This window comes from Girardinichthys multiradiatus, chromosome 4 (assembly GCF_021462225.1).
Source record: "Girardinichthys multiradiatus isolate DD_20200921_A chromosome 4, DD_fGirMul_XY1, whole genome shotgun sequence".
Classification (NCBI taxonomy): Eukaryota; Metazoa; Chordata; class Actinopteri; order Cyprinodontiformes; family Goodeidae; genus Girardinichthys; species Girardinichthys multiradiatus.
This window is the reverse complement of record NC_061797.1, coordinates 18,860,544-18,881,303: the sequence shown is the minus strand read 5'-3', so window position 1 is coordinate 18,881,303 and position 20,760 is coordinate 18,860,544. Positions and strand designations below refer to the sequence as shown.

At 39.5% G+C, this 20,760-nt stretch overlaps 1 protein-coding gene across 3 annotated transcripts; it reads right to left on the bottom strand.

Moving 5' to 3' along the window:
* Positions 1–659: 659 nt before the first annotated feature.
* On the bottom strand, positions 660–19,594 carry LOC124867512 (immunoglobulin-like domain-containing receptor 2). Of its 3 annotated transcripts, XM_047363986.1 has the most exons (10): positions 19,457–19,594; positions 16,037–16,423; positions 13,946–14,065; positions 11,188–11,244; positions 8,434–8,580; positions 8,181–8,348; positions 7,345–7,482; positions 6,641–6,992; positions 5,840–6,569; positions 660–1,359 (listed from the first exon to the last, which is right to left on the bottom strand). In XM_047363986.1, exons 1-10 carry the CDS (start codon positions 19,545–19,547, stop codon positions 1,324–1,326), a joined length of 2,226 nt encoding a protein of 741 aa, XP_047219942.1. In that variant the 5' UTR covers positions 19,548–19,594; the 3' UTR covers positions 660–1,323. The 3 variants fall into 3 exon arrangements, with proteins under 3 accessions (XP_047219942.1, XP_047219945.1, XP_047219943.1); XM_047363989.1 differs by lacking the exon at positions 7,345–7,482; XM_047363987.1 differs by lacking the exon at positions 11,188–11,244.
* Between the last annotated feature and the right edge of the window lie 1,166 nt (positions 19,595–20,760).

Here is a 20,760-nt window from a genome sequence, read left to right as displayed (position 1 = left end):
GAACATTTTACCTTTTGAGCTGTTTTTGTTTCATGAGGCCATTAAGAATGTTTGAAATGCACAAAAAATATCCACTTATAAAAAAATTGGGAGCACTGTAAAAAGCACAAGAAAACAGAGGCACAGAAATCCTAGGAGAACAGTCAACATTTAAGGTCTTAACCATAACTTGAAACATTTTATGCTGTTCTGTAATGTTACTGCCGCTGTGACAGAACAACCTTACACATCCATCGCTTCTTAAGTGTTTTATTTACACTTGAATGTAAGGAGTGTGGAAATGCTCTAAATCTTTGATATTTTATCTGTATCAAAGCTGAGGATATGCGTTAGTAGATAAGCTGCAGCACAATGCAAACCTCTTATTTTCTTCTTTATGTTTTGCTTCCCAGGAAAATGATTTTTCTTTTCTTAAGTAAAGACCTTTCTCTGGACATTAGCCGCTTAAGCATCACTTGCACCTGATAAGTAATGACAAACTGGATCTTTAGCAATTTCATAATATGCTTTGACACAAAAATTGTATTATTACAATAAATAATAAATAGTATAAAAAAAACTGGACTGCAGCAGATAGAGAAACATTAATATGATGTACTATCTTGAGATGATTTTGGTTCATTGGAAGGAAACTACAAAGAAATAAGAGATTTGCCCAGTGCAGTAAATGAATTTATTAATTTCAGTGTTCATTAATAAAACTTTTAAAATTGTGCTCATATTTTTCAGCTTTATGTAAAATGAAGTATCTCACAAAGATCTCTCTCTAACCTAAGTGCCTTAGTTGTTAATAAATGACATCATGCACATTGATTTCAGATGAAGTGACAGGGTGGTGTTTTTCTTGTTTACAATGACAGTGTTGTCATTTTCAACTATTCTACTAGTGGACTCTTTAAGTCCCATATCTCATTAGATGGTCATGAACGCTTTCATTGTAGTGAAAGAGTTAACAAGTATCTGCTGCAGAGCTTTTCTAACGGAACAAAGAGAAGACAAACTGCATCCCACAGAGAGGAACAGTCCACGCCATACATTAGTTTAAGTGTTAGTCCAGCAAAGATATACATGACGCAGCCAGTGACTTCATCACTCAGTGATATCACAGGCAGAAAGCCCCAGTGTTACTGTCATCATTTAGCTTTACTGATTCAGCTGTCTTTACGTTTCTCCCTGGCAGCTGTTCTTTCCATATAGATTTAAAAACCCAGACACGTAATCCTCTCCGTCATTATCTTCAAGCTGACGTGTGGTTCCTGTGGCGTTTTCAAGGTTGCACTCTCAGTCTGCTCGATTCTTTCACTGTCTTTGGGTTCAAATCGGTCAGACGATAAGAGAGTCTCGGCTGAGAAGAGTGTTCTGTTGAGGACAACAGTAAAGCACAAAAGTGAGTGTGAGCAGAGAAAAAGTGAGAGCAAATATTAAAGCAGATCTCGCTCAGTAGAGTGCTGTGAGGTTAATATGGTGAAGTAGAACCTGGGAAAAACTGCTCTTCAACTGTTCGGCATATTCTTTTTATTAATAGGGATTTATTTTAAGGCCAGAAACCAGATGTTTTTGACGTTGAAGACCACTCTGCCCCAGGTTTGTCTGTGAGTAAACAACCAGTTATAAATGTTATAGAAGTTGGATACAGAGCAGAGTATTCTACCTAGTTTTCATTGTGGTAGCATCTGAACCTGACCTGCCAAAGGTACAATAACAACACTTACTGCAGGCTTCGAGAACATTTAACTCCCCACCCAACACGCAGAATCACAGGACAGATAAAAGAGAAAACACTTTAACAGATTGCTCAACTTTTAGCATCAGTGATTTGTGTCAGCTTACAGGTGACTACAGGAAATTATGCAATCTAAAACCAAAGTGAAAAAGTACAAAAAAAAAATCTGGCTCTAGGTGTCAAAGTAGGGTTCTGTTAATATGGCCCACTAGCCCAGAGCTTGCAGCAAAAACAATGCCCTTACTTGGGGAAGTAGGTGATTTTGTGAGCTCATGTCTTTGATGCAATGAGAAAGCTGCCAACTCACAGAATTTTGATCAGACTTTTTCAGCCTTTTTAATAATATTTAATGAGTTTAATGACTCATATGAGCAGAACTCAACACAGGAGGGAATTTATTGAATGTAAATTTATCTTAGTTTCTCAGACATGAAATCGCAGCTTAAAGGGATAGTTTGGATTTTTTTTAAGTGGGGTTCTGTGAGGTAGTTATCAGTAGCTGGTATCTTAACTAGAATAGATGGAAGGACTAATAAAGTGAGTTTGCAAACAAAGAAACTTACTCACAATCATGCATAAATGTCACACCAGTGCAATCCATCCCTTTATTAGTATAATGTAAACCGTTACACTTTTCCACTGTTGTTTAGTTTGATGTGGATTTCTAAATGGAACAAAGTCATAACTTCAAGGATACTACTTCAAAATAACAGAGACCATGAGCTGCTTTTTTTCTGGTGAGATAGAAGGACCTCTGTTTAAGCAAGGTCATACGAGAACAACCGTCGGTTAGATCGAAAAACAAAAAGACAACTCAGATATAAACAAAGACATGACCAGTGTTGAAACCGCAGAAAGAGCAACAATTTACCTCAAGGTACAGATTTGATATTAAACTTCTCAGCTTTTTCTGCTGCCAGTAGCAGAACATAAGAAACTTGTGTTAAGAGAGGGCGCCCAGAACATCACAGTCAGTTAGAATCCCTTCTCCACCAGAGTTTTCAGCCTTACTAAATCCTGCTGTTTAATTGCTATCTTTCATGTTTTCATGTCATGGCATGAGATAAATTAGAACAGAAAAACATCTCCCATATCCCAACTGCATATCCCAACTGACCTCACTGCAAGATGCTCCAAAACACATCAGTTAAACTTCTGTCTGCAGCACATACAGTGCCTTGCGAAAGAACTCGGCCCCCTTGAACTTTTCAACCTCTTGCCACATTTCAGGCTTCAAACATAAAGATATAAAATTCTAATTTTTTGTGAAGAATCAACAACAAGTGGGACACTATCGTGAAGTGGAATGAAATTTATTGGATGTGTCAAACGTTTTTAACAAATAAAAAACTGAAAAGTGGGGCGTGCGATATTATTCAGCCCCCTTGCATTAATACTTTGTAGCTCCACCCTTTGCTACAATTACAGCTGCAAGTCTCTTGGGGTATGTCTCTATCAGTTTTGCACATCGAGAGACTGAATTTCTTGCCCATTCTTCCTTGCAAAACAGATCGAGCTCAGTGAGGTTTTATGGAGAGCGTTCGTGAACAGCAGTCTTCAGCTCTTTCCACAGATTCTCGATTGGATTCAGGTTTGGACTTTGACTTGGCCATTCCAACACCTGGATGCGTTTATTTGTGAACCATTCCATTGTAGATTTGGCTTTATGTTTTGGATCATTGTCTTGTTGGAAGATAAATCTTCATCTCAGTCTCAGGTCTCTTGCAGACTCCAACAGGTTTTCTTCCAGAATGGTCCTGTATTTGGCCCCATCCATCTTCCCATCAATTTTGACCATCTTCCCTGTCCCTGCTGACAAAAAGCAGGCCCAAACCATGATGCTGCCACCACCATGTTTAACAGTGGGGATGGTGTGTTCAGGATGATGAGCTGTGTTACTTTTACGCCAAACATATCGTTTTGCGTTGTGGCCAAACAGTTGGATTTTGGTTTCATCTGACCAGAGCACCTTCTTCCACATGTTTGGTGTGTCTCCCGGGTTAAACGAGACTTTTTATGGATATCTTTGAGAAATGGCTTTCTTCTTGCCACTCTTCCATAAAGTCCAGATTTGTGCAGTGTACGACTGATTGTTGTCCTATGGACAGACTCTCCCACCTCAGTTGTAGATCTCTGCAGTTCATCCAGAGTGATCATGGGCCTCTTGGCTGCATCTCTGATCAGTCTTCTCCTTGTTCGAGATGAAAGTTTAGAGGGACGGCCGGGTCTTGGTAGATTTGCAGTGGTCTGATACTCCTTCCATTTCAATATGATTGCTTGCACAGTCCTCCTTTGGATGTTTAAAGCTTGGGAAATCTTTTTGTATCCAAATCCGGCTTTAAACTTCTCCACAACAGTATCTCGGACCTGCCTGGTGTGTTCCTTGGTCTTCATGATGCTCTCTGTGCTTTGAACAGAACCCTGAGACTATCACAGAGCAGGTGCATTTATACGGAAACTTGATTACACACAGGTGGATTCTATTTATCATCATCAGTCATTTGGGACAACATTGGATCATTCAGAGATCCTCACTGAACTTCTGGAGTAATTTTGCTGCACTGAAAGTAAAGGGGCCGCATAAAATTGCACGACCCACTTTTCAGTTTTTTATTTGTTAAAAAAGTTTGACACATCCAATAAATTTCATTCCACTTCATGATTGTGTCCAACTTGTTGGATTTTGAACCAAGTATTCATACCTCTTGAACTTTTCCATATTTGGCCATATTGCAACCACAAATTTAATGTTTTTTTTATTGGGGTTTGATGGACCAACACAAATTTGCAAATAATTGTGATGTGGAAGAAAATAAATACATAGATTTTTTTTTTTCATTAACGGAAATGAAAAAAGCAGCGCCTATTCTTGTTTGCAAAATTGCCCAATCTCAGTCAGATCGAATGGTGTCTGTGAGCATCCATTTTCAGGTCTTACCGCACATTCATATCTCCATCTATCTATCTATCCCAGGTGATGGCAGCATAATGCCTGATAGGTGGAGATGGTGTGTTCAGGGTGATTTGTAAAGTTTTTGTTTTTTTTCCAGACCTGCCATTTTTTTCTAGGAGAAAATATAATTTCTGTCCATCTGATCAGAGCCATACAGAGGCACTACTTCGTCATAAACATGGTGGCATATGAGATACATACAATATTCCAAAGGTACCAAGCATAGATGTAACATCAGCTGGTTATAAAATCTTGATGCATGAAAAACTGATTGTAGCACTGAAAATTAAGCAGTTTATCAGTTTGCTGAGTCCTCTGTATAGCTTGTGGCAAACATTCATAAACGGATTCCTCCTTAGCACTCCTACATAAAAGCTAGATCTGTGGAGTGAACAACTAATTGTTGCCTAGTCGACTCACACCTGATTCTCACACCTGAGCTATGGATCTCTGCAGCTCCCCCACAGTTACCATGGGCTGCTTGGCAGTGTCTCTGATTAATGCTCTCCTTGCCCAACCAGTAGGTAGGCAGCTGTGCCATATGCTCTCCATATTCAGATAATGGATTGAAAAGTATTCTGCAACATGTTTTTGGGACATTGTTTTATTAACTAAACCTGTTTTAAACTTTTTCACAACTTCCTCCCTGATGTATCTGTTGGGTTCCTTGGTCTTCATAATGCTGTATGTTCTCTATCAAACTTCCTAGGCCTTCACAGAGCAGCTGGATTTATACTGGTGGACTTTACTTGCTTTTCAAATTTTTATTTGCTAAATATTGTAAAGACAATGTATTATTTTTTTCTTTTCCTCCACAATGATGTGCTGCTTTGTATATTTAAAAAAATAAAACACAAACAAAGGCTTATGGCTGAGGGGTATGAATACATTTGCAATGCATTGTTTTAAGAGTAGCCTTGGCTGTAACTAATTTCAATCATCTGAAAGAGTGACTCAGTAGGGCTGTATTCTGTCTCACATGACAAAAATATCATATGTGTAAACTGAATGTCCATAAGGGAGATTAACTGTGGAATGCCGTTACTTTAACAGATGGATGAAGGAATAAATGTTTTGAAAGTTGCAACAATAATAACATTTCATTTAAACACTAACCATTATGCCTTAAATATGTTTTACTTAATATTTTTTATGTTCCTCACCACTTTGCGGGACTTGTCTCCATGCTCGTCTCTATGAGCAGGCATGGAATGAACAGGTGGAGAGGAGCGGGCGTTTGCTGGGAGTGATCGTGGAGATGGTCTTTCAGTTCTGGTTCTCTCTGAGTCAGATGCAGGCAGCGAGTCTGCCTCAGGCCTGTTACTGGGAGAGCGACTATAGTGCCGACTAGAATCCCAGCTGTTTTTTTTTGTGCTCGCCCTTGAGGGAGAATCTAAATCTTCCTCACCCCGGGCCCGACTTTTTCCCTGGGAAACACCTCGCAGCTTTTCCTTACGCTCCAACAGGCTGTTCAGGAAAGTGGCATCATAGTCCCTATCCTGAGAAGAATTTGATTTTGGATCCATTTTTGGGGGACGTGGCTCGGCCCTTTCCCTTTCCTGTGTGCTTCCCCTCTTTTTTGGAGAAGGTAGTGGGCTTATGTTGTGTCTGCTTTTATTGCTTGGTCTGTCATATCCTTCATGTTCACTGTTGTCATCAAACTCATCCTCATTGCTATAATAATGCTGAGGAGGACCCTGGCGATGGGAGGGATATCCACTGAACTCCAGCACCTCCATCTCATACTCCACCCTTTCTTCCTCTCTCCTTTCTGATCCTCTGCATCCTTTCTGCTTGTAGGAAGCAGCAAACTCCTCCAGCTCATCCAGTGAGCCAGTCTGTCCAAAAGAGCGATACGTCTTTCTTTGCAGATGTTCCGAACAAGGATTCCACCTATAAAATATCACAGAAGGTTATTGCATTCTTGTTTTAAATAATAAATCTACTCATGCACTCACAAACACCTGTTCCTGTTGTGTTTGTCCTCATCAATAGAGTTCTGTTGTCGGTGATTTCGACCAATCCTGTGCGACTGAGAGGAAGATGGAGGGTCATCGCTGTATCGTCGTGGAAGCAGAGGCTCATCCTGGCTGTTGTGGCGGTCAGAGTCAGGGTTGTGACGGTAACGATGAGGCGATGAGGGGTTCCTACGGTGCCGCTGCAGCTCAGGACTGCGTTCTTCACGGTAGCTGTGTGGTTCCAGGCAAGAGTCTTGATCAGGGATGGCAGGCATAGCTTTCTTCTGGACATTCCTGTAAGTTTGGAGGAAGTTGGTGTCTCCTTCATGGAGGGAGCTCAGCTCCGACTGATTGCAGGCTGGATAGATTAAAAAAAAAGATTAAAGGTTATTAAATAAAAATGAATCACTGAAAATCATCTTTTAGAAGGAAGACACAGGAGTCTAATAAAGTCATGAGCTCAGAGAAAATGACCAGAGGTTGTGAAGGAGGTTTGTTAAAATCCAATCAATCAAATAAGCCAGCATGCACATCTGCTACATTTTCACATGTGAACCACAGGAAACCCAGCAGGCAGAAAGATTGTGAGCAGGGAGGCATGCTGAGACAAGCTCAAGAAATTAGGAATCCTAAATGAAACCATGCAACCAGCAGATAGCATCAGCAGGCTTTAATAGCAAGGCTGCAGTGAGTGGGTTTATCAAGCTTACACTGTTTGCTGTTGGACCCGGAAGGGTTGAAGTTAGCCAGCTGCTTCTCTACATACTGTAGCACCCTGAGAGAGTTTTGATCCTGTGGTGAAGGTACACGGTAGGGAACCCCTACAGCATGCATGGGCACCGGAGTTACTGTAACAGTCAATTGTAAAAGGCTACTTTCAGACAGCAGTACTTAACAAGTATCAGTGGAGTCAGAGGGGTCTTCTGTGTATTTACAACAAGTTAGTACTAGTACCAGAAACGCCTGTTTCCACAAACTATCTGCAATAAAAAGGCAGACACTCTGGAAATACCAGTTCCAGCTACGATGTCAATCTCTTATTGCATTATTTCACAGGAACAACCTAAACTGCTTCACTGATTGTCTGGAGGTGACCAGAATCAGACCATTTTCAGCTTGTTTGATGATCAGCAGATCCAGCTCTCAGAATGAACCGTGGATAAAGTGATAATTTGCATCAAGTATGTGTGTTACATGTAAGGTCAGAATAAACATAGACAGAACAAATCTGGGATTTCCAAAGTTAATATCAGAATCAGTCAAGCCAACTACAACTGGTGCAACTCTAATTATAAAACTTGATTCAGCAACGTGGGAATATTAACTTCATATTCTGTGGGACATTTTTGTGTGTCAGCATACTTTCAATTTTACAATAGTCATTGATATTTGGCAGTATAATATAAATAGAAACATATTCTAAAATAATGAAGTACTCTGCTGTTTTCAAATGGCATGCGTTTTTGTTTGTATTACATTTTTATCCAGCATCAGATTTAAGGCCAATAATGTGTGTTTTATAGGAAGAAAAGAAACAAGACTTCACCTGCTGCAACTAGGGTGCCATCTGAGGGAGGGACAGAAGACACTTTGTCCACTAGTGATGGTGGGGCGATGGGAACCATGGCTGGCAGTCCAGACACGAAGAATGGAGGGTAGGCTGGCGTTTGAAGGGTGGAGGCGCCAGTCTTTATGCTTTTACCTGCCTCATACACTAAAAAAGAGAAACAATTCCTTTAGTCACCATTGATAATCTTAGCATGGCTTATTACCCACTCTGAGTGTGTGTTTATCCTCACAATGTCGGGGGCAGCAGCACGTGTCAGGGCAGCACCAGCAGCTGACGTAGCAGCAGCAGGAGTGGGGACAGCACTGACACCAGCAAACTCCGACCAGCAGCAGGAATAAAACACTGCCGAGCACCACAGCCACCACAAACACCCACTCTGCAAGGACACACAGCAAAAAAAAAAAAGACATACAGGTTTTTCATAACAACTGTTGTAAGGACCTGATTTTTCCTTTATTTCTAATGAATGTCATGTTGTTATCTAATAGAGTGGTTCACAAACTTGTCAAGTCCGCATGTGCACACACAGTGACGTGTGCACAGATATAATGCATGAACATGCGAATGCTGAAAAGAAAGTCTCACTAATTTATCAGTACTATATCAGAAAAACAGCCCAGACTTTTTATTTTGCTACCAGCTTCATCTTTCACACTTCTCTGCAGGGATCGGACGTCAGAATCCAGCAGCTGTTAAAGGCTTGCTTTTCTGTGAGCAGCTTAATTCTCTGACATGAAAGTAGAACTGAATGAGAGAATTACCTGAGAACTGAGCTTCTAACAACTGGTCCTTCGACAATCTGAAACCTTTTTCTCCTTATCTTCTTAAAAAACAGGTCAGTTTATCACAGCAGAATTTTTTACTGCACGTCCTCAGTGCAGCAATTCTTTTGATAGCCAGACTGTGTATAAATTTCTCAATTTATGATGCAAATCTGACCAATGAGCTGCCAAGGCTGCTCCCCACCTCTCACTCATTTGACCCCGATTGATAGATGTTGCAAATGTGTGCGGCAAGACGCGCCTATAAACCTCAGCACCACACACACAGCACACCACAGCCCTGGCTTTGCTATACACCATGTTGTTACAGATATGATGCTTTTCTGGCTTTTTACTCCAATTTATAAATAATGTTCATAATGGTTCATAGGATATGAGTCAGCAAGGAACACCATTTTAATAATGAATGTGACTAAAATAGGTATTTCCAAGGTGACAAAATGGTATCACTCTTGATAGGGCAAGTAAAGAGTGAAAATCACTTTCAAAAACCTCAGCATCAAATCATTTAAGTGTTTATTTAACACAGGGAGCCAGAAATGTCCAAGAAAAACCTGATAGATTTAAAATGTACTCGCACTCGTCGTCTTCTGCTTTATCCAGGACCGAGTTGCGGGGGCAGCAGACTCAGTAGAGACCCCCTGACGTCCCTCTCCCCAGACACCTCCTCCGGGGGGAGCCCAAGGCGTTCCCAGGCCAGCCGAGAGACATATATTCCCTCCAGCGTGTCCTGGGCCTCCTCCCGGTGGGACGTGCCTGGAACACCTCCCGAGGAAGGCGTCCAGGAGGCATCCGGTATAGATGTCCGAGCCACCTCAACTGGCTCCTCTCGATGTGGAGGAGCAGCAGATTTAAAATGTGACCAAACAAAGGACTATTATAACATTCTGTGACAGATACTGGAGGTTACAATTTGACAAAAAATATAGAGATAATCCATTGACTTTTAAGGAATGACAAAAATATAGAAATGTAACCTTTTTTATTCTTAAAGATCTGAGCAAATGACAAAAGCCAAAAAAAGAGTTATTTTGCACAACATTTCTGAAGTATAGTAGTGCAGAAGTGAAGGGTGCAATCAGTGCAGCTGATAGAACATATCCACAGCCTCCGTCTATAGAGACTACACAAAAAAGAGGAAGGAGAGGGAAGATAAGGAAACCTTCAACAATGTTATATTCAGCCCAGCATTCTCTCTGTCTCATAAACACAGCCCTGCACACACTGATACAAAACATACACTGACAGGAAACTTGCCACTGCTGCAGGAAGGAAAAGGACAGTTTATGCTGCTCTCAACAACACTGAAGATCTGGCTTTTACAGCTAAATAACTTGTAATGTGATCTGATTTGACTCATACACAAACACACAATCTCACTTGGGTATTTTAGCTCCCACAGAACCTGTAGCAATGTGTGTGAGTCAATGCCAGCAACACTCACCAAAACAATGCTTGCAGCTGAAATAAGTAACTCCTAACCACCCAGCGTTATTGTCATATCACGTCATGTTGGGAGTATTTCAACACAGTTTCTTCATTTTGTCCTTAAACTCTGATTATAAGCATGTGTGACACAGAACTAACCCCCTCCCTTTTAACTGCTGCCTTTCTACAGGCCTTAAACCGAATGCTGTGGAATGACATGTTAACCAGAGCCATAAATAACTATAATGACCATAATGACTGTTTTCCAGCACAGCTCATCTTGGTGGAAGCAATGGCCAGCTCATTATTTGATGGGTGTGGATGGGCCTATTATCAAAGAAATTGTCTTTATTATAACGTCCTTAGAGCTAATTCACAAATATCTGTTGTATTATCTACATTGGTTTTAAAATATATAAAAAAAATTGAATAAATCCCACCCCATGATAATAAATAAACATGAAAAATTATGTAAAAAGTAAATTTTTTCTGTCAAGGAAGTGTACGTTGAGGTTTGATTATTTTTGTTGGCCCATTTATACGTCCAATTACAAGATATTTAGGGAAATTAAGATAACAGTCAAGGATGTGATATGGCCCATATAAAAATAACCTTTGATTTTAATTTGAATGTTGCTGATGATCCAGGAATTTTCTTTTGTCTGTTCTCATATGTCTGTCAGAGAAAGCCCAGAGGTAGCTTAAAGACAGAAAGGTTAGGATGAACGAAAGAAGGCAGATAAAGAGTAGAAGACTTTATGCCCCAACTGTACCTGGCATAATCTTCAAATCAAAGTCAGGCAGGAGATCTTCAGGCACGCCTGAGAAACCTGGAGAGAGACAGAGCAAAGGTGACCAGAGCAGAGGAGAGTGGATGGAGTTGATCAAGTCAAGTGATTGATATAATTTGGTGAAAGTGTGCATGCATGCTTTAAAGCAAAAAACACAGCAAAACAGGGAAAAGCAGAGAGAGCTGGCAGGTTAAAGCATGGAAAATAGGACAAGTCATCATATCAGAGCTGCTAATGAGAACAATGTTTATGTGATTTCTGATTTTAAATGTTTTAAAATGTTATCTGCTAAATATTAGCACAGACTATATCTTAAAATTATCCCCATGAAGATAAATAGCCAAGGGCCATGAGAAAGGAAGAACTGTAAATATCCCAGATAATGTTTTTATGCTCTGAAGAGACAGTGAAAACATCAAGATTTCCCCAAATCTGCCCAACAGACTCACCTATCTAATCAGGATTCAATGCACTTTGCATTTGACCTTAATATTTTGTAAGTTGTCTGTAGTCTGTTTTTAATGCAACATTTTGAAGAAGAGGATCTGAGAAGGTCAATCAAAGGATGATTACTTTAATCTGCTGCTGCTAAATGTGGTTCTAAAAGATATTCAACCATACAGTGTCCTTCTGTTGTCCAGACTGCATTCTTAGAAATAGTAATGGTGTTATACAGTATGGTATTTATCTCACATCACTCTAACAAGTTTTTTTTTGTCAAAGTTTTTCCTAATTTATAACACCTGGTACAGAGTACAAGCTCTTTAGTTTTACTGATTTAAAAAAAGGGGTATACTGAACAAACAATGTGTTTATTTTCTGGTAAGTCAATCCATCTTTTGATGCTCGTGGATAGATGGATTTAAAACTTGTACATGTCACTAGCTGTCTTACAAGTTATTACTTTGAAATGTTATTTTACCACATCCTTAAAGGCATCAACTGAGGTCTGATTGAACCATTAATGTGGAATATTACAGGCAATTTTTCAAACTCTGGTTAAAAAGATGCATATCATGTGCCCAAGTAAGCAAACAACAGGTTTGTGAGAGGTGAAAAACCCCAGCATATGCCCGTGATAAAAACAGAACCGTGTATTTAACAGTTGAGGTGTGATTATTGCCAGAAAGGAGGAAAGGAGAGTTTTCTGTGCCAAAAAAGGAGGGCTACAGAAACAGTGTGCAAGCTGAACTATTTTGGCCTGACTCCAGCTGACAGCGCACATACCTTACTTAATATCTCTGTGGAGGGCTAAAGCTGGCCTTTGCTGGATTTGAAGACAAAAAGTATTTGTTTTTTCCAGTAGATGCAGAAAGAGTTCAATCATTACAACAATTTAAACAACTAAGTTTTTACAGTTTTGTGTATTTCAGAGAATTTATTTTTTTAACCTGTTGCTTTGTGTTGTACTTATTTTCTTGCTAAAGCTTGCTTGGACTGGCTCTTAAGGTTGCCTGAAGTCTGACGATTCCCTAAAATGTACTTATATTGTTTTTTGTACCACATACTGGGTGATGTTTATAAAATGCTTTACTTCCTTTTTCCGTTTCAAGGAAAGGTGAAGAAAAGAAGTGAGCATGAATAGAAATAAAGAGTCCATAATGAAAGGAACAGCATCGTTTTGAAGTGGTTAAATCTGGTATCCTTCACCTTGATGCAATTGTAAAACAGTTTTCAACTGGTTTAACAAAAAAACACCACAGCTAATCTTATGGATCAAAATACAGTATTAAAAAAGCAACAGTTTAGTCAGAATGCTTGGGTATAGGACTCGCATCATTCTGTAAAGTATCACTTGAGTATCTCACATCACTCTGCACCTATTGTATCAATGTGCTCTGCTGTGCCTCCTCCCCATCATTAAATCTTCCCTGCCTTCTTTTCTGTGAGGCAATTTTCAGAAAAGACAAACGACACCCTGAGTGTGGCCTCAGCTGTTGTTATGGGAACACAACAAGTGCCTCACATTGTGCATTAGATCAGGAAATACACACATTTTGGGGCGATGGTGGATTTAGCCTCAATACTCAACAGCATTGCAGGATTGCGTTTTGTTTTTCTAGTATTTTTAGTGTTAGAAAGCTGTACCCTATAGGGCTGCTGAATGCCAACCAAACAAAAGTTCAGCCTCTGGAAGTTGAAGGCACCCAAGGGGCCAAAAAAGATTCCCAGCAGTCTCTTTGGTAACGTTTACAACTGAACACACACACAAACACACACTCATCAGTGGCATATTAGTTTAAGTGTTAAAGCCTGCTCTGCACAAACTGCATTTCCAAGCCCAGTCACAGAATGCACTGCTAAACGCAGTTGCTAAAGTTTCAAATGAAGGAAGGATGTCCAGGAAGAACAATTGGTTGTAAATTAGCCCCACAATGAGCCTGGGCTGCTTATTTTAAAAGTTCTGTCATACAGAAATATCCTGTTTAAAAGTTTGTTTTACAGTAAAAATTGAGCCACTTACAAAACAGCATGAAGGTATCTAAGAAAATGTGTCTATGAAAGTGACCACAGAGAATAATATCACCTAATGAGGATAAAAGCATCAATTGAATAAGTGACTCAACAACTGTTTCAGCTGGTCAGGTTATTTTATTTAAAGCTTAATGAAACAGTTATGAATTTTTTTTAGATTAATTACAATGAATATTTTAAAGATCACAAGCTCTGTTTTTAGTTAAAATACTTGTAATAACCAAAATGTTATAAAAGAAGATATAGGAAAGTAGAAACTGCTTACCAAGAACCAGCAGCTCCACCGAAGCTTCATTCTGTCCTTCAATGTCATCAGCTATTGTCACTTGGCAGAAATATACACCACTGTCTCCCCACTGGACCTCTCCTATACGCAGATCTGCCGCTGCAAGAAAAATCAAGACAATATTTTAAAGCAGCAATTCCTTCTATAACAAACACCCCCTAAAATAAGTGACTGTTTATGCTTACAATTATTAAAGACCAATCCCTCACTTCCTTTGCACCCTAAAGGATTCATTCTAAAATCAACAGCAGCGAAGGAAGGATCAGCATGTAAAAATAGGGATGTTTTTCATACCAATTTATTTTTAAGAAACAAGTACAAAATAAATGTTGGTCAATAATATTTAGTCAAAAAAGCTGTGTTGGTAATGTGACATAACATTGCTAAGTTGCTCATCTCTATTTGCTCTGTAACACTGGAAGTTTGTAACACCAAACTGAATCGCTGCCTAGTTGCAAGAATTGTCTGGGTAACACTATTATTACACAGTCACCAAAACCAGTGTGGACGACTTTCCTTATATGGAGTGAAATTGATTAGGGAAGAGTGAGAAATATGAGAAACATTTGAGTCTCACTCCAAAAGAGTAAGAGTTGGCAAGCCTGATGCCATGCAATAGATGTACAATTGTAAGTTGAGGCATCCCTCAGCTCCTTTATCTGGTCTTTGCTGGATTTATACACTTTTTTCTCCTTCTTAGAAATCTGACTTTCAGATACTGTTCATCTAATGCAGATTGTTTGTTTTTTTTTACTCCTGATACTTCTTCTTTTGCCCCTCTTTGGTCTGCTTTCCTCATCTGAAAGCAGACTATGCATGGTGTGTTCTCATGGGCATGTACAAAGACTGGATGGAAGCGAAAAATCTGCCAAAATCCACAGGAAACTTCCAAAAATTGATGTCAGGAAGCCTGAAGTATTACTGACAAAGACCACGGTACAGGATTTCAATGGGAGTGTGGCTCATTGGATACAATGTCTAAGTGGATTAAAATGTTTGCACAGAATCCCAGTTGGCTGGTGGAAGAAATGTTGCAATTAAAATAAAAAAATATTTCTGCATAGAGGTCTGTTCTTGAGAACTCAATATAATACATAAACCTACAATCCAACAAGTATTTTCCAGTAATAGAGGCACACTTAGATTTAATTTGTGTGATTAAAACACAACTCAAAGGATTCAAATATGGCTGGCTTGCTGACAATCCTGGGTCTCTAACTCTATTGTAAGAGGGTCACATGCATAAATACATCAGACAGGAAACACTTTGTAGATTTCCTTCCTTTTCCTGTTAGCCACGGGCTAGAGACCAGCTGGGACCAGTCTCGGATACTCTTATAAAAGCTGTGCAGCTACATCTCCTTTGGGTTTTCTTGGATTATCCTTTTGTATGACTGTATCTTCTAAGGTGTGTGTGTGAACTGTGAAGCGTTGAGCTTGTTAGCCATGTGATCACCAGTGCACCCCCCTGCCCAGAGCCCACTCAGAGAGACTCCAACCTTACTACAACCCTGAATAGGATTACATGGGTATGGATGACTGGGCATCTCCAAAGGCAACGAAGGTTTTATGTTCTTTTTTTTCTATCAGTTACAACATCACTACTCTGAAAAGTTTCAAAAGAGTAGATGGAGTGGGACAAAGAAAAGAAAAGAGTGTGATGCTGAGGGGGAAAAAATTAAAAACTGGACACTGAAATACATCAGAGGGAACAAACCCTGTGTCAAGATGAATGGGTGGTGTGGAAGCTATGTCTTTTGACCAAAATCTTGGCTCAAGAAGAGGGTTAGTGCTCCATAAATCTGAGGCCAGCAAACAAGACGACCTCTCTGTGCTCAATGAGCCTTTTCAGACACACATGCACGTAAGAACAGTCTGTCCCCGAGTTGGTCTTTGATGATGATGACATGATGGCAACACAGCGACAGAAAGGGAGATCTAAGGGCACGAAGTGGTCTATTTACATGGATGCAGCGGAGTTTGTATCCAAAGCTGGGAACACAGCTGCAAAGTGCTCACAGTATGTGAGGAGGATTTTGATAACAGACATCTGCAGATGGAACGTCTTACTATTGATGATGGTAACGTCTCTGTTCTTGTAAAACTCTGAGAGTGTGACCGAGGACCCAGAGATGGAGGCCACGTTCCTGACAGTCCTCCTGCTGTCGGAGCAGTCGAGGTGGCTCACAGTCGTACCCGTCTCGTAGCCTCCCCTGACCCCTCCGCTTCCACTCTGCAGCCCGCCACCACCCAGGCCTCCGCTCAAGCTGTCAGTGAAGCTGAATGAGTCCCTCGTGCGGTCCCTGCAGTAAGACTTGTAGATCCACTTCACCATGGCGGGCTGCGTGGAAACACTCGTGTACTGGCAAGGCAGAACCACTGACTGGAACAGAATGGCATACCTCTTCTCATCTCTCACCATCACATGAAGGCCTGAGCATGATGGAGGGAAGACACCTGTGGAAGACGAAAACAGAAGAATTAGAGGAGTGAGGAAGATGGGATGGTTGAAAAATAAAATTACTGTATATTTATTGAATTTAATCTATAATTACAAGCAGACTAGTGAGTATAAAAATATACTGGGATATGGAACAAGCCAGTTCCGAGGATTTTCATAACACTTGACACAGGATCCTCTGAAATTAACTATTGTGCCAAAACAGAAAATCAACCCTTATTTTTTCATTTTACAATTCTAAGAACCCAGACCGTCCAGTAATTTGTTATGTGGTCTTAATATTTCTTCAGGTTCTTTGATGGTCTTTCAAATATATAATGTGCAGACTCAGCAATGTTACATTCTTTGAGTTTATTACCCACAATGATCTTTAGGTCAGAGTTCAGAACAATAAAAAACATTTTCCCTGACATATCATAACTAAGAAATGAGTAAAAATGCACCAAAAGCCTGAAGAAAGACTTCCAGAAAGCATAGAGAATTATTAATCAATGTTTTTTATGGAGAATACAGGAAAATCTTGTTCATTGAAAAAATAAATGTATAAAGATAGAATGAAATAAATCAGTGCACTATCTGACAAGACTAATAAAGGACAGCTGCAACTGTTTGAGCTGCTTGTGCTCACAGAAACCCAGCAGGGCTTTGTTGTCCCACCGGTTGTTTTGGAGCTTCTGAAGCTGTGGGGGCTCTAACTCAGAGGATAACATGGAGGCTGTGCTAAAAACATTAGCAACTGCCGTGAAGCAACAATCTGAGGGGAAGAAGAACAAAACCAACACATACACACCCTGAAACATCTGTGCATGCAGTTCTTTGCATATTTCTATTTGTGAGGCCAAGCTCTAGGAGGTGAAATGATCACCCATAAAAAAAATAAATGTGGAGTGAAATGAGAAGAAGGGATTTGTTTTTTGGTTATGTGAAAACTGATCTGTAATGTATGAGGTCTTCTTTCATATTATCATGATTTAAAGACGAATCAGCTAAATTTACTTTCATACCATACTCATCAATGATTTCCCTTTTTCCTTGGCTATAAATATGATAAAACATAGAGGACTGTTTCTCTTCAAAATTGGAAACACAAGAACCACACCAGTAGAGACAATGTGTTTTGATCTTCATACCTCAGGAAATGGTTTTAAGAAAAATGCAACTCCCTAAACCTTGCCAATATCTACAGTCAAATGGATAATTAACACACAGTAATATAAATGGTGCAATGATGCAGGTTTATTGTTCCCTACTGAACAATGAAGAGGATGTAAGTGGTGCAACTATAGTCTCTACAAGTTCACTGGAGGAGCTGGGTCTTGGTGTCTCCATACCAACGATCAGACAGTCAGTCTGTCATTTTCTACCAGTTCTTCCATAGTGGGTCACAAGGAAGCTGGTGCCTATCTCCAGCAGCCTATGGGCGAGAGGCGGGGTACACTCCGTCACAGGGCAACACACAAACAACCATGCACACACTCATTCATACAATTTAGAGAGACCAATTAACCTAACAGGCATGTCTTTGGACTGTGGGAGGAAGCCAGAGTACCTGGCTGGGAATTGAACCCAAGACCTTCTTGCTGCAAGGCAACAGTGCTACCAACTGCACCGCCGTGCAGCCCCAATCAGATACTATTTACATATTAGCTGGTTGTTTGGGAAGCATGCCAAGAAGAAGCATTATTAGTTCTACCATTACAATTGTAAATATGTTGGGTTTGCTAAACTGTATTGTGACTTTGTTTAAAACTATGAGCTTTGATTGGATGAGACAGAAATTGAGCTTTTCTGCAACAAACACCCTAGGTGGGTTTAGTGAGGAAAACAACGGAGGAACATGTGGAAAAGCGCCTCATATCCGCTACAAGGTATGGTGGCAGATCTGAGATGCTGTGGGCCTATTTTTCAGAAGGATTATGATTGTAAAACATATGACCAAATCAATATAAAATGGTTAATCAGTCACAAAATCAACCTACATTATTTACGTGATTACAACTGTACATCATGCACACCCTGTTCTCAACATGACAACTAACCTGATGAAGCTGATAAAACAGAAACAACACTGGTTTTGTCATCAAGTCGTTCACACGTTGACATTATACACATTAGATGTCTACAAACTGTAGCTTACAGAGCTGTGGGGCTCTGTTAGTTTTCAGCAAAGTCCTGACAATGAAAGTAGGGGGGGTTACAGGGAGAGCTTTGGATGGTTGCATTTAGGACATGTGAAGAAACGCTGAATGTTTTTGCTGTCTTGAATCAAACCTGTCTAACTTATGAATATATATATATATTTGAACACTTTTGACAAATATGCTGTTAGGATAATTATTACACTTTGTGTGTTGTAGAGCCAACCAGTTCAAGAAATGATTTATGTCATTTATTGGTTTTGGATGTTTTTGTACTACTGTTGGCTTTAACTTTATTTGCCCCCACATCTAACAGGAAAAATTCAGTGCTGTGTTATATAATGGCAGATAAGGGCTCTTAAAGTACAGTTTATTTACATCTTAATCAAAATATAAACTAAAAGAATGGCTCAGAGGCAGCTACAGTATACTCTTTTCTATAGTCAGTTTTAGATTGTACACTTGTTTCAAGAGTGCATACTCAAAGATTACATTACAAGTTCAAACGACATGTACCTTTCTAATTTATTTATTTCTGTGTATTGATAACAAATAATTTGAGTGTGATCCCTTTCATTTTGTTTTGCTCACATTTGGTCACATTTTAAGGATCTTTTCAAAGTGTTTTCATGGGTAATTTTTCTCCAAACGAAATAAGGAGGTCAGCTTCATTCACTGAAAGACCGAGTTAATATTTGTCTGAAGTTGAATCCCCTGATCCCCAACCCCCAAAGCTTCAAGGCGGATCATTCACACATGACTCAATCCAACGAAACAAACACTCTTAGCATAGAAAACATAGAGACTGGCCCCAAACCTCACTACTCCAAACTTCAAACATGCCTTTAACAATTTGTTGCCTGTTTCCGCAGGTTGGATCGCTTCTCTTACCTGCCACAAAAACGATGAAAATCCACCACATTTTGTTTAAAATCAGCTTCCAAATCCCGCAGGTAAATTTTGTGAACATTTCAGGTCTCATCCCTGGGTGATGTTTCAGGATCGCAGACTGTTTATAACGGGACAGCAGCGCCCAAGAAACGGGACAAGCGTCAAACTTATTAAAATTTAACACTTTCCGGCTTTGACCCCTTCATAATAAACGTATCTCTGATGTAGACAGAAAAATGAGCATTTGTCAAAAGCATAACACCCTAATCATTTGTTAAGGAAGATTTCAACTATTCCTTATTTGAACAATAAAAATTAGGGTCAAACTGAAGCATTTCTCATTTTTCCATAGATGGACATAAATAGTGTAGGACTAGCCAGCAGGCCACTCAGTTTCCCCATTTCTACTGTGTAATCAGTTAATTTACTTTAAAGCAAAAAACCTAACAGCCTGCCGTCAAACGATGCCCATAAGATAGATGGGACAATAGTTCAGAAAGGGGACTTATTAAAAGACTCGTTATTTTATTTTGAAATTCTGGTATCCTCTTCCTCAGTAGATAATGAGCAGCTTGATGCAGCAGGGCGTGATGGGTCGAGGCGCTCCATCCGTCCAGTGTTTTCCCGTACAATAGACCGTGGGGGAGATGGAGGGATGTAAAAAATGTCTAGACTGGACCCTGGAAACGTAGGTAAATGAATAATTATATAAATAAATAGATATAGGAGAGTTTTGTCGGTCTAAAAAACAAACAAAAAAAAGTTTTTAAAAATCAAAAAGTCTGCAAAATGAACTTGAAATCATGAAAGACTTCTTTACGTTAACGTAAATAAAAAAAACGTAGGTTTAAAAACTAAATGAACACTAGTTTAACTTTCCCACTATTTTAATTTTTTTTATTATTCATGTTTGATTTTTTCTTAATATTTATCTAAATTTGGTCTGTGCCTGTTTTTATTTTAAAGGCACTTCTCTAGTAAATAATGCTATCTGGGAAAATAAATATTTTGCGACGTTTTATACACATAGGGAGCCTTTGGTTGTTTTCAGGGCACTTCTTCATAACACACATGAACATTTATTTTAGACAGAACTTTTCATCAACTTCGAATTTAGAAAGCATATATGGAAAATAATATGAGTTTAGAAGGATCAAGCAGCTTCTAAATAATCAGCTCACTCAGCTGCCAAAATAAATGTTGGAAAAGTATGAATCTGCTATTTTAGAACGCTTTAGGGTCATCTAGTGTGATTAAAACAGCTCATATTTATTTTATCAAGCATTCACGCAACTAAGGGTATC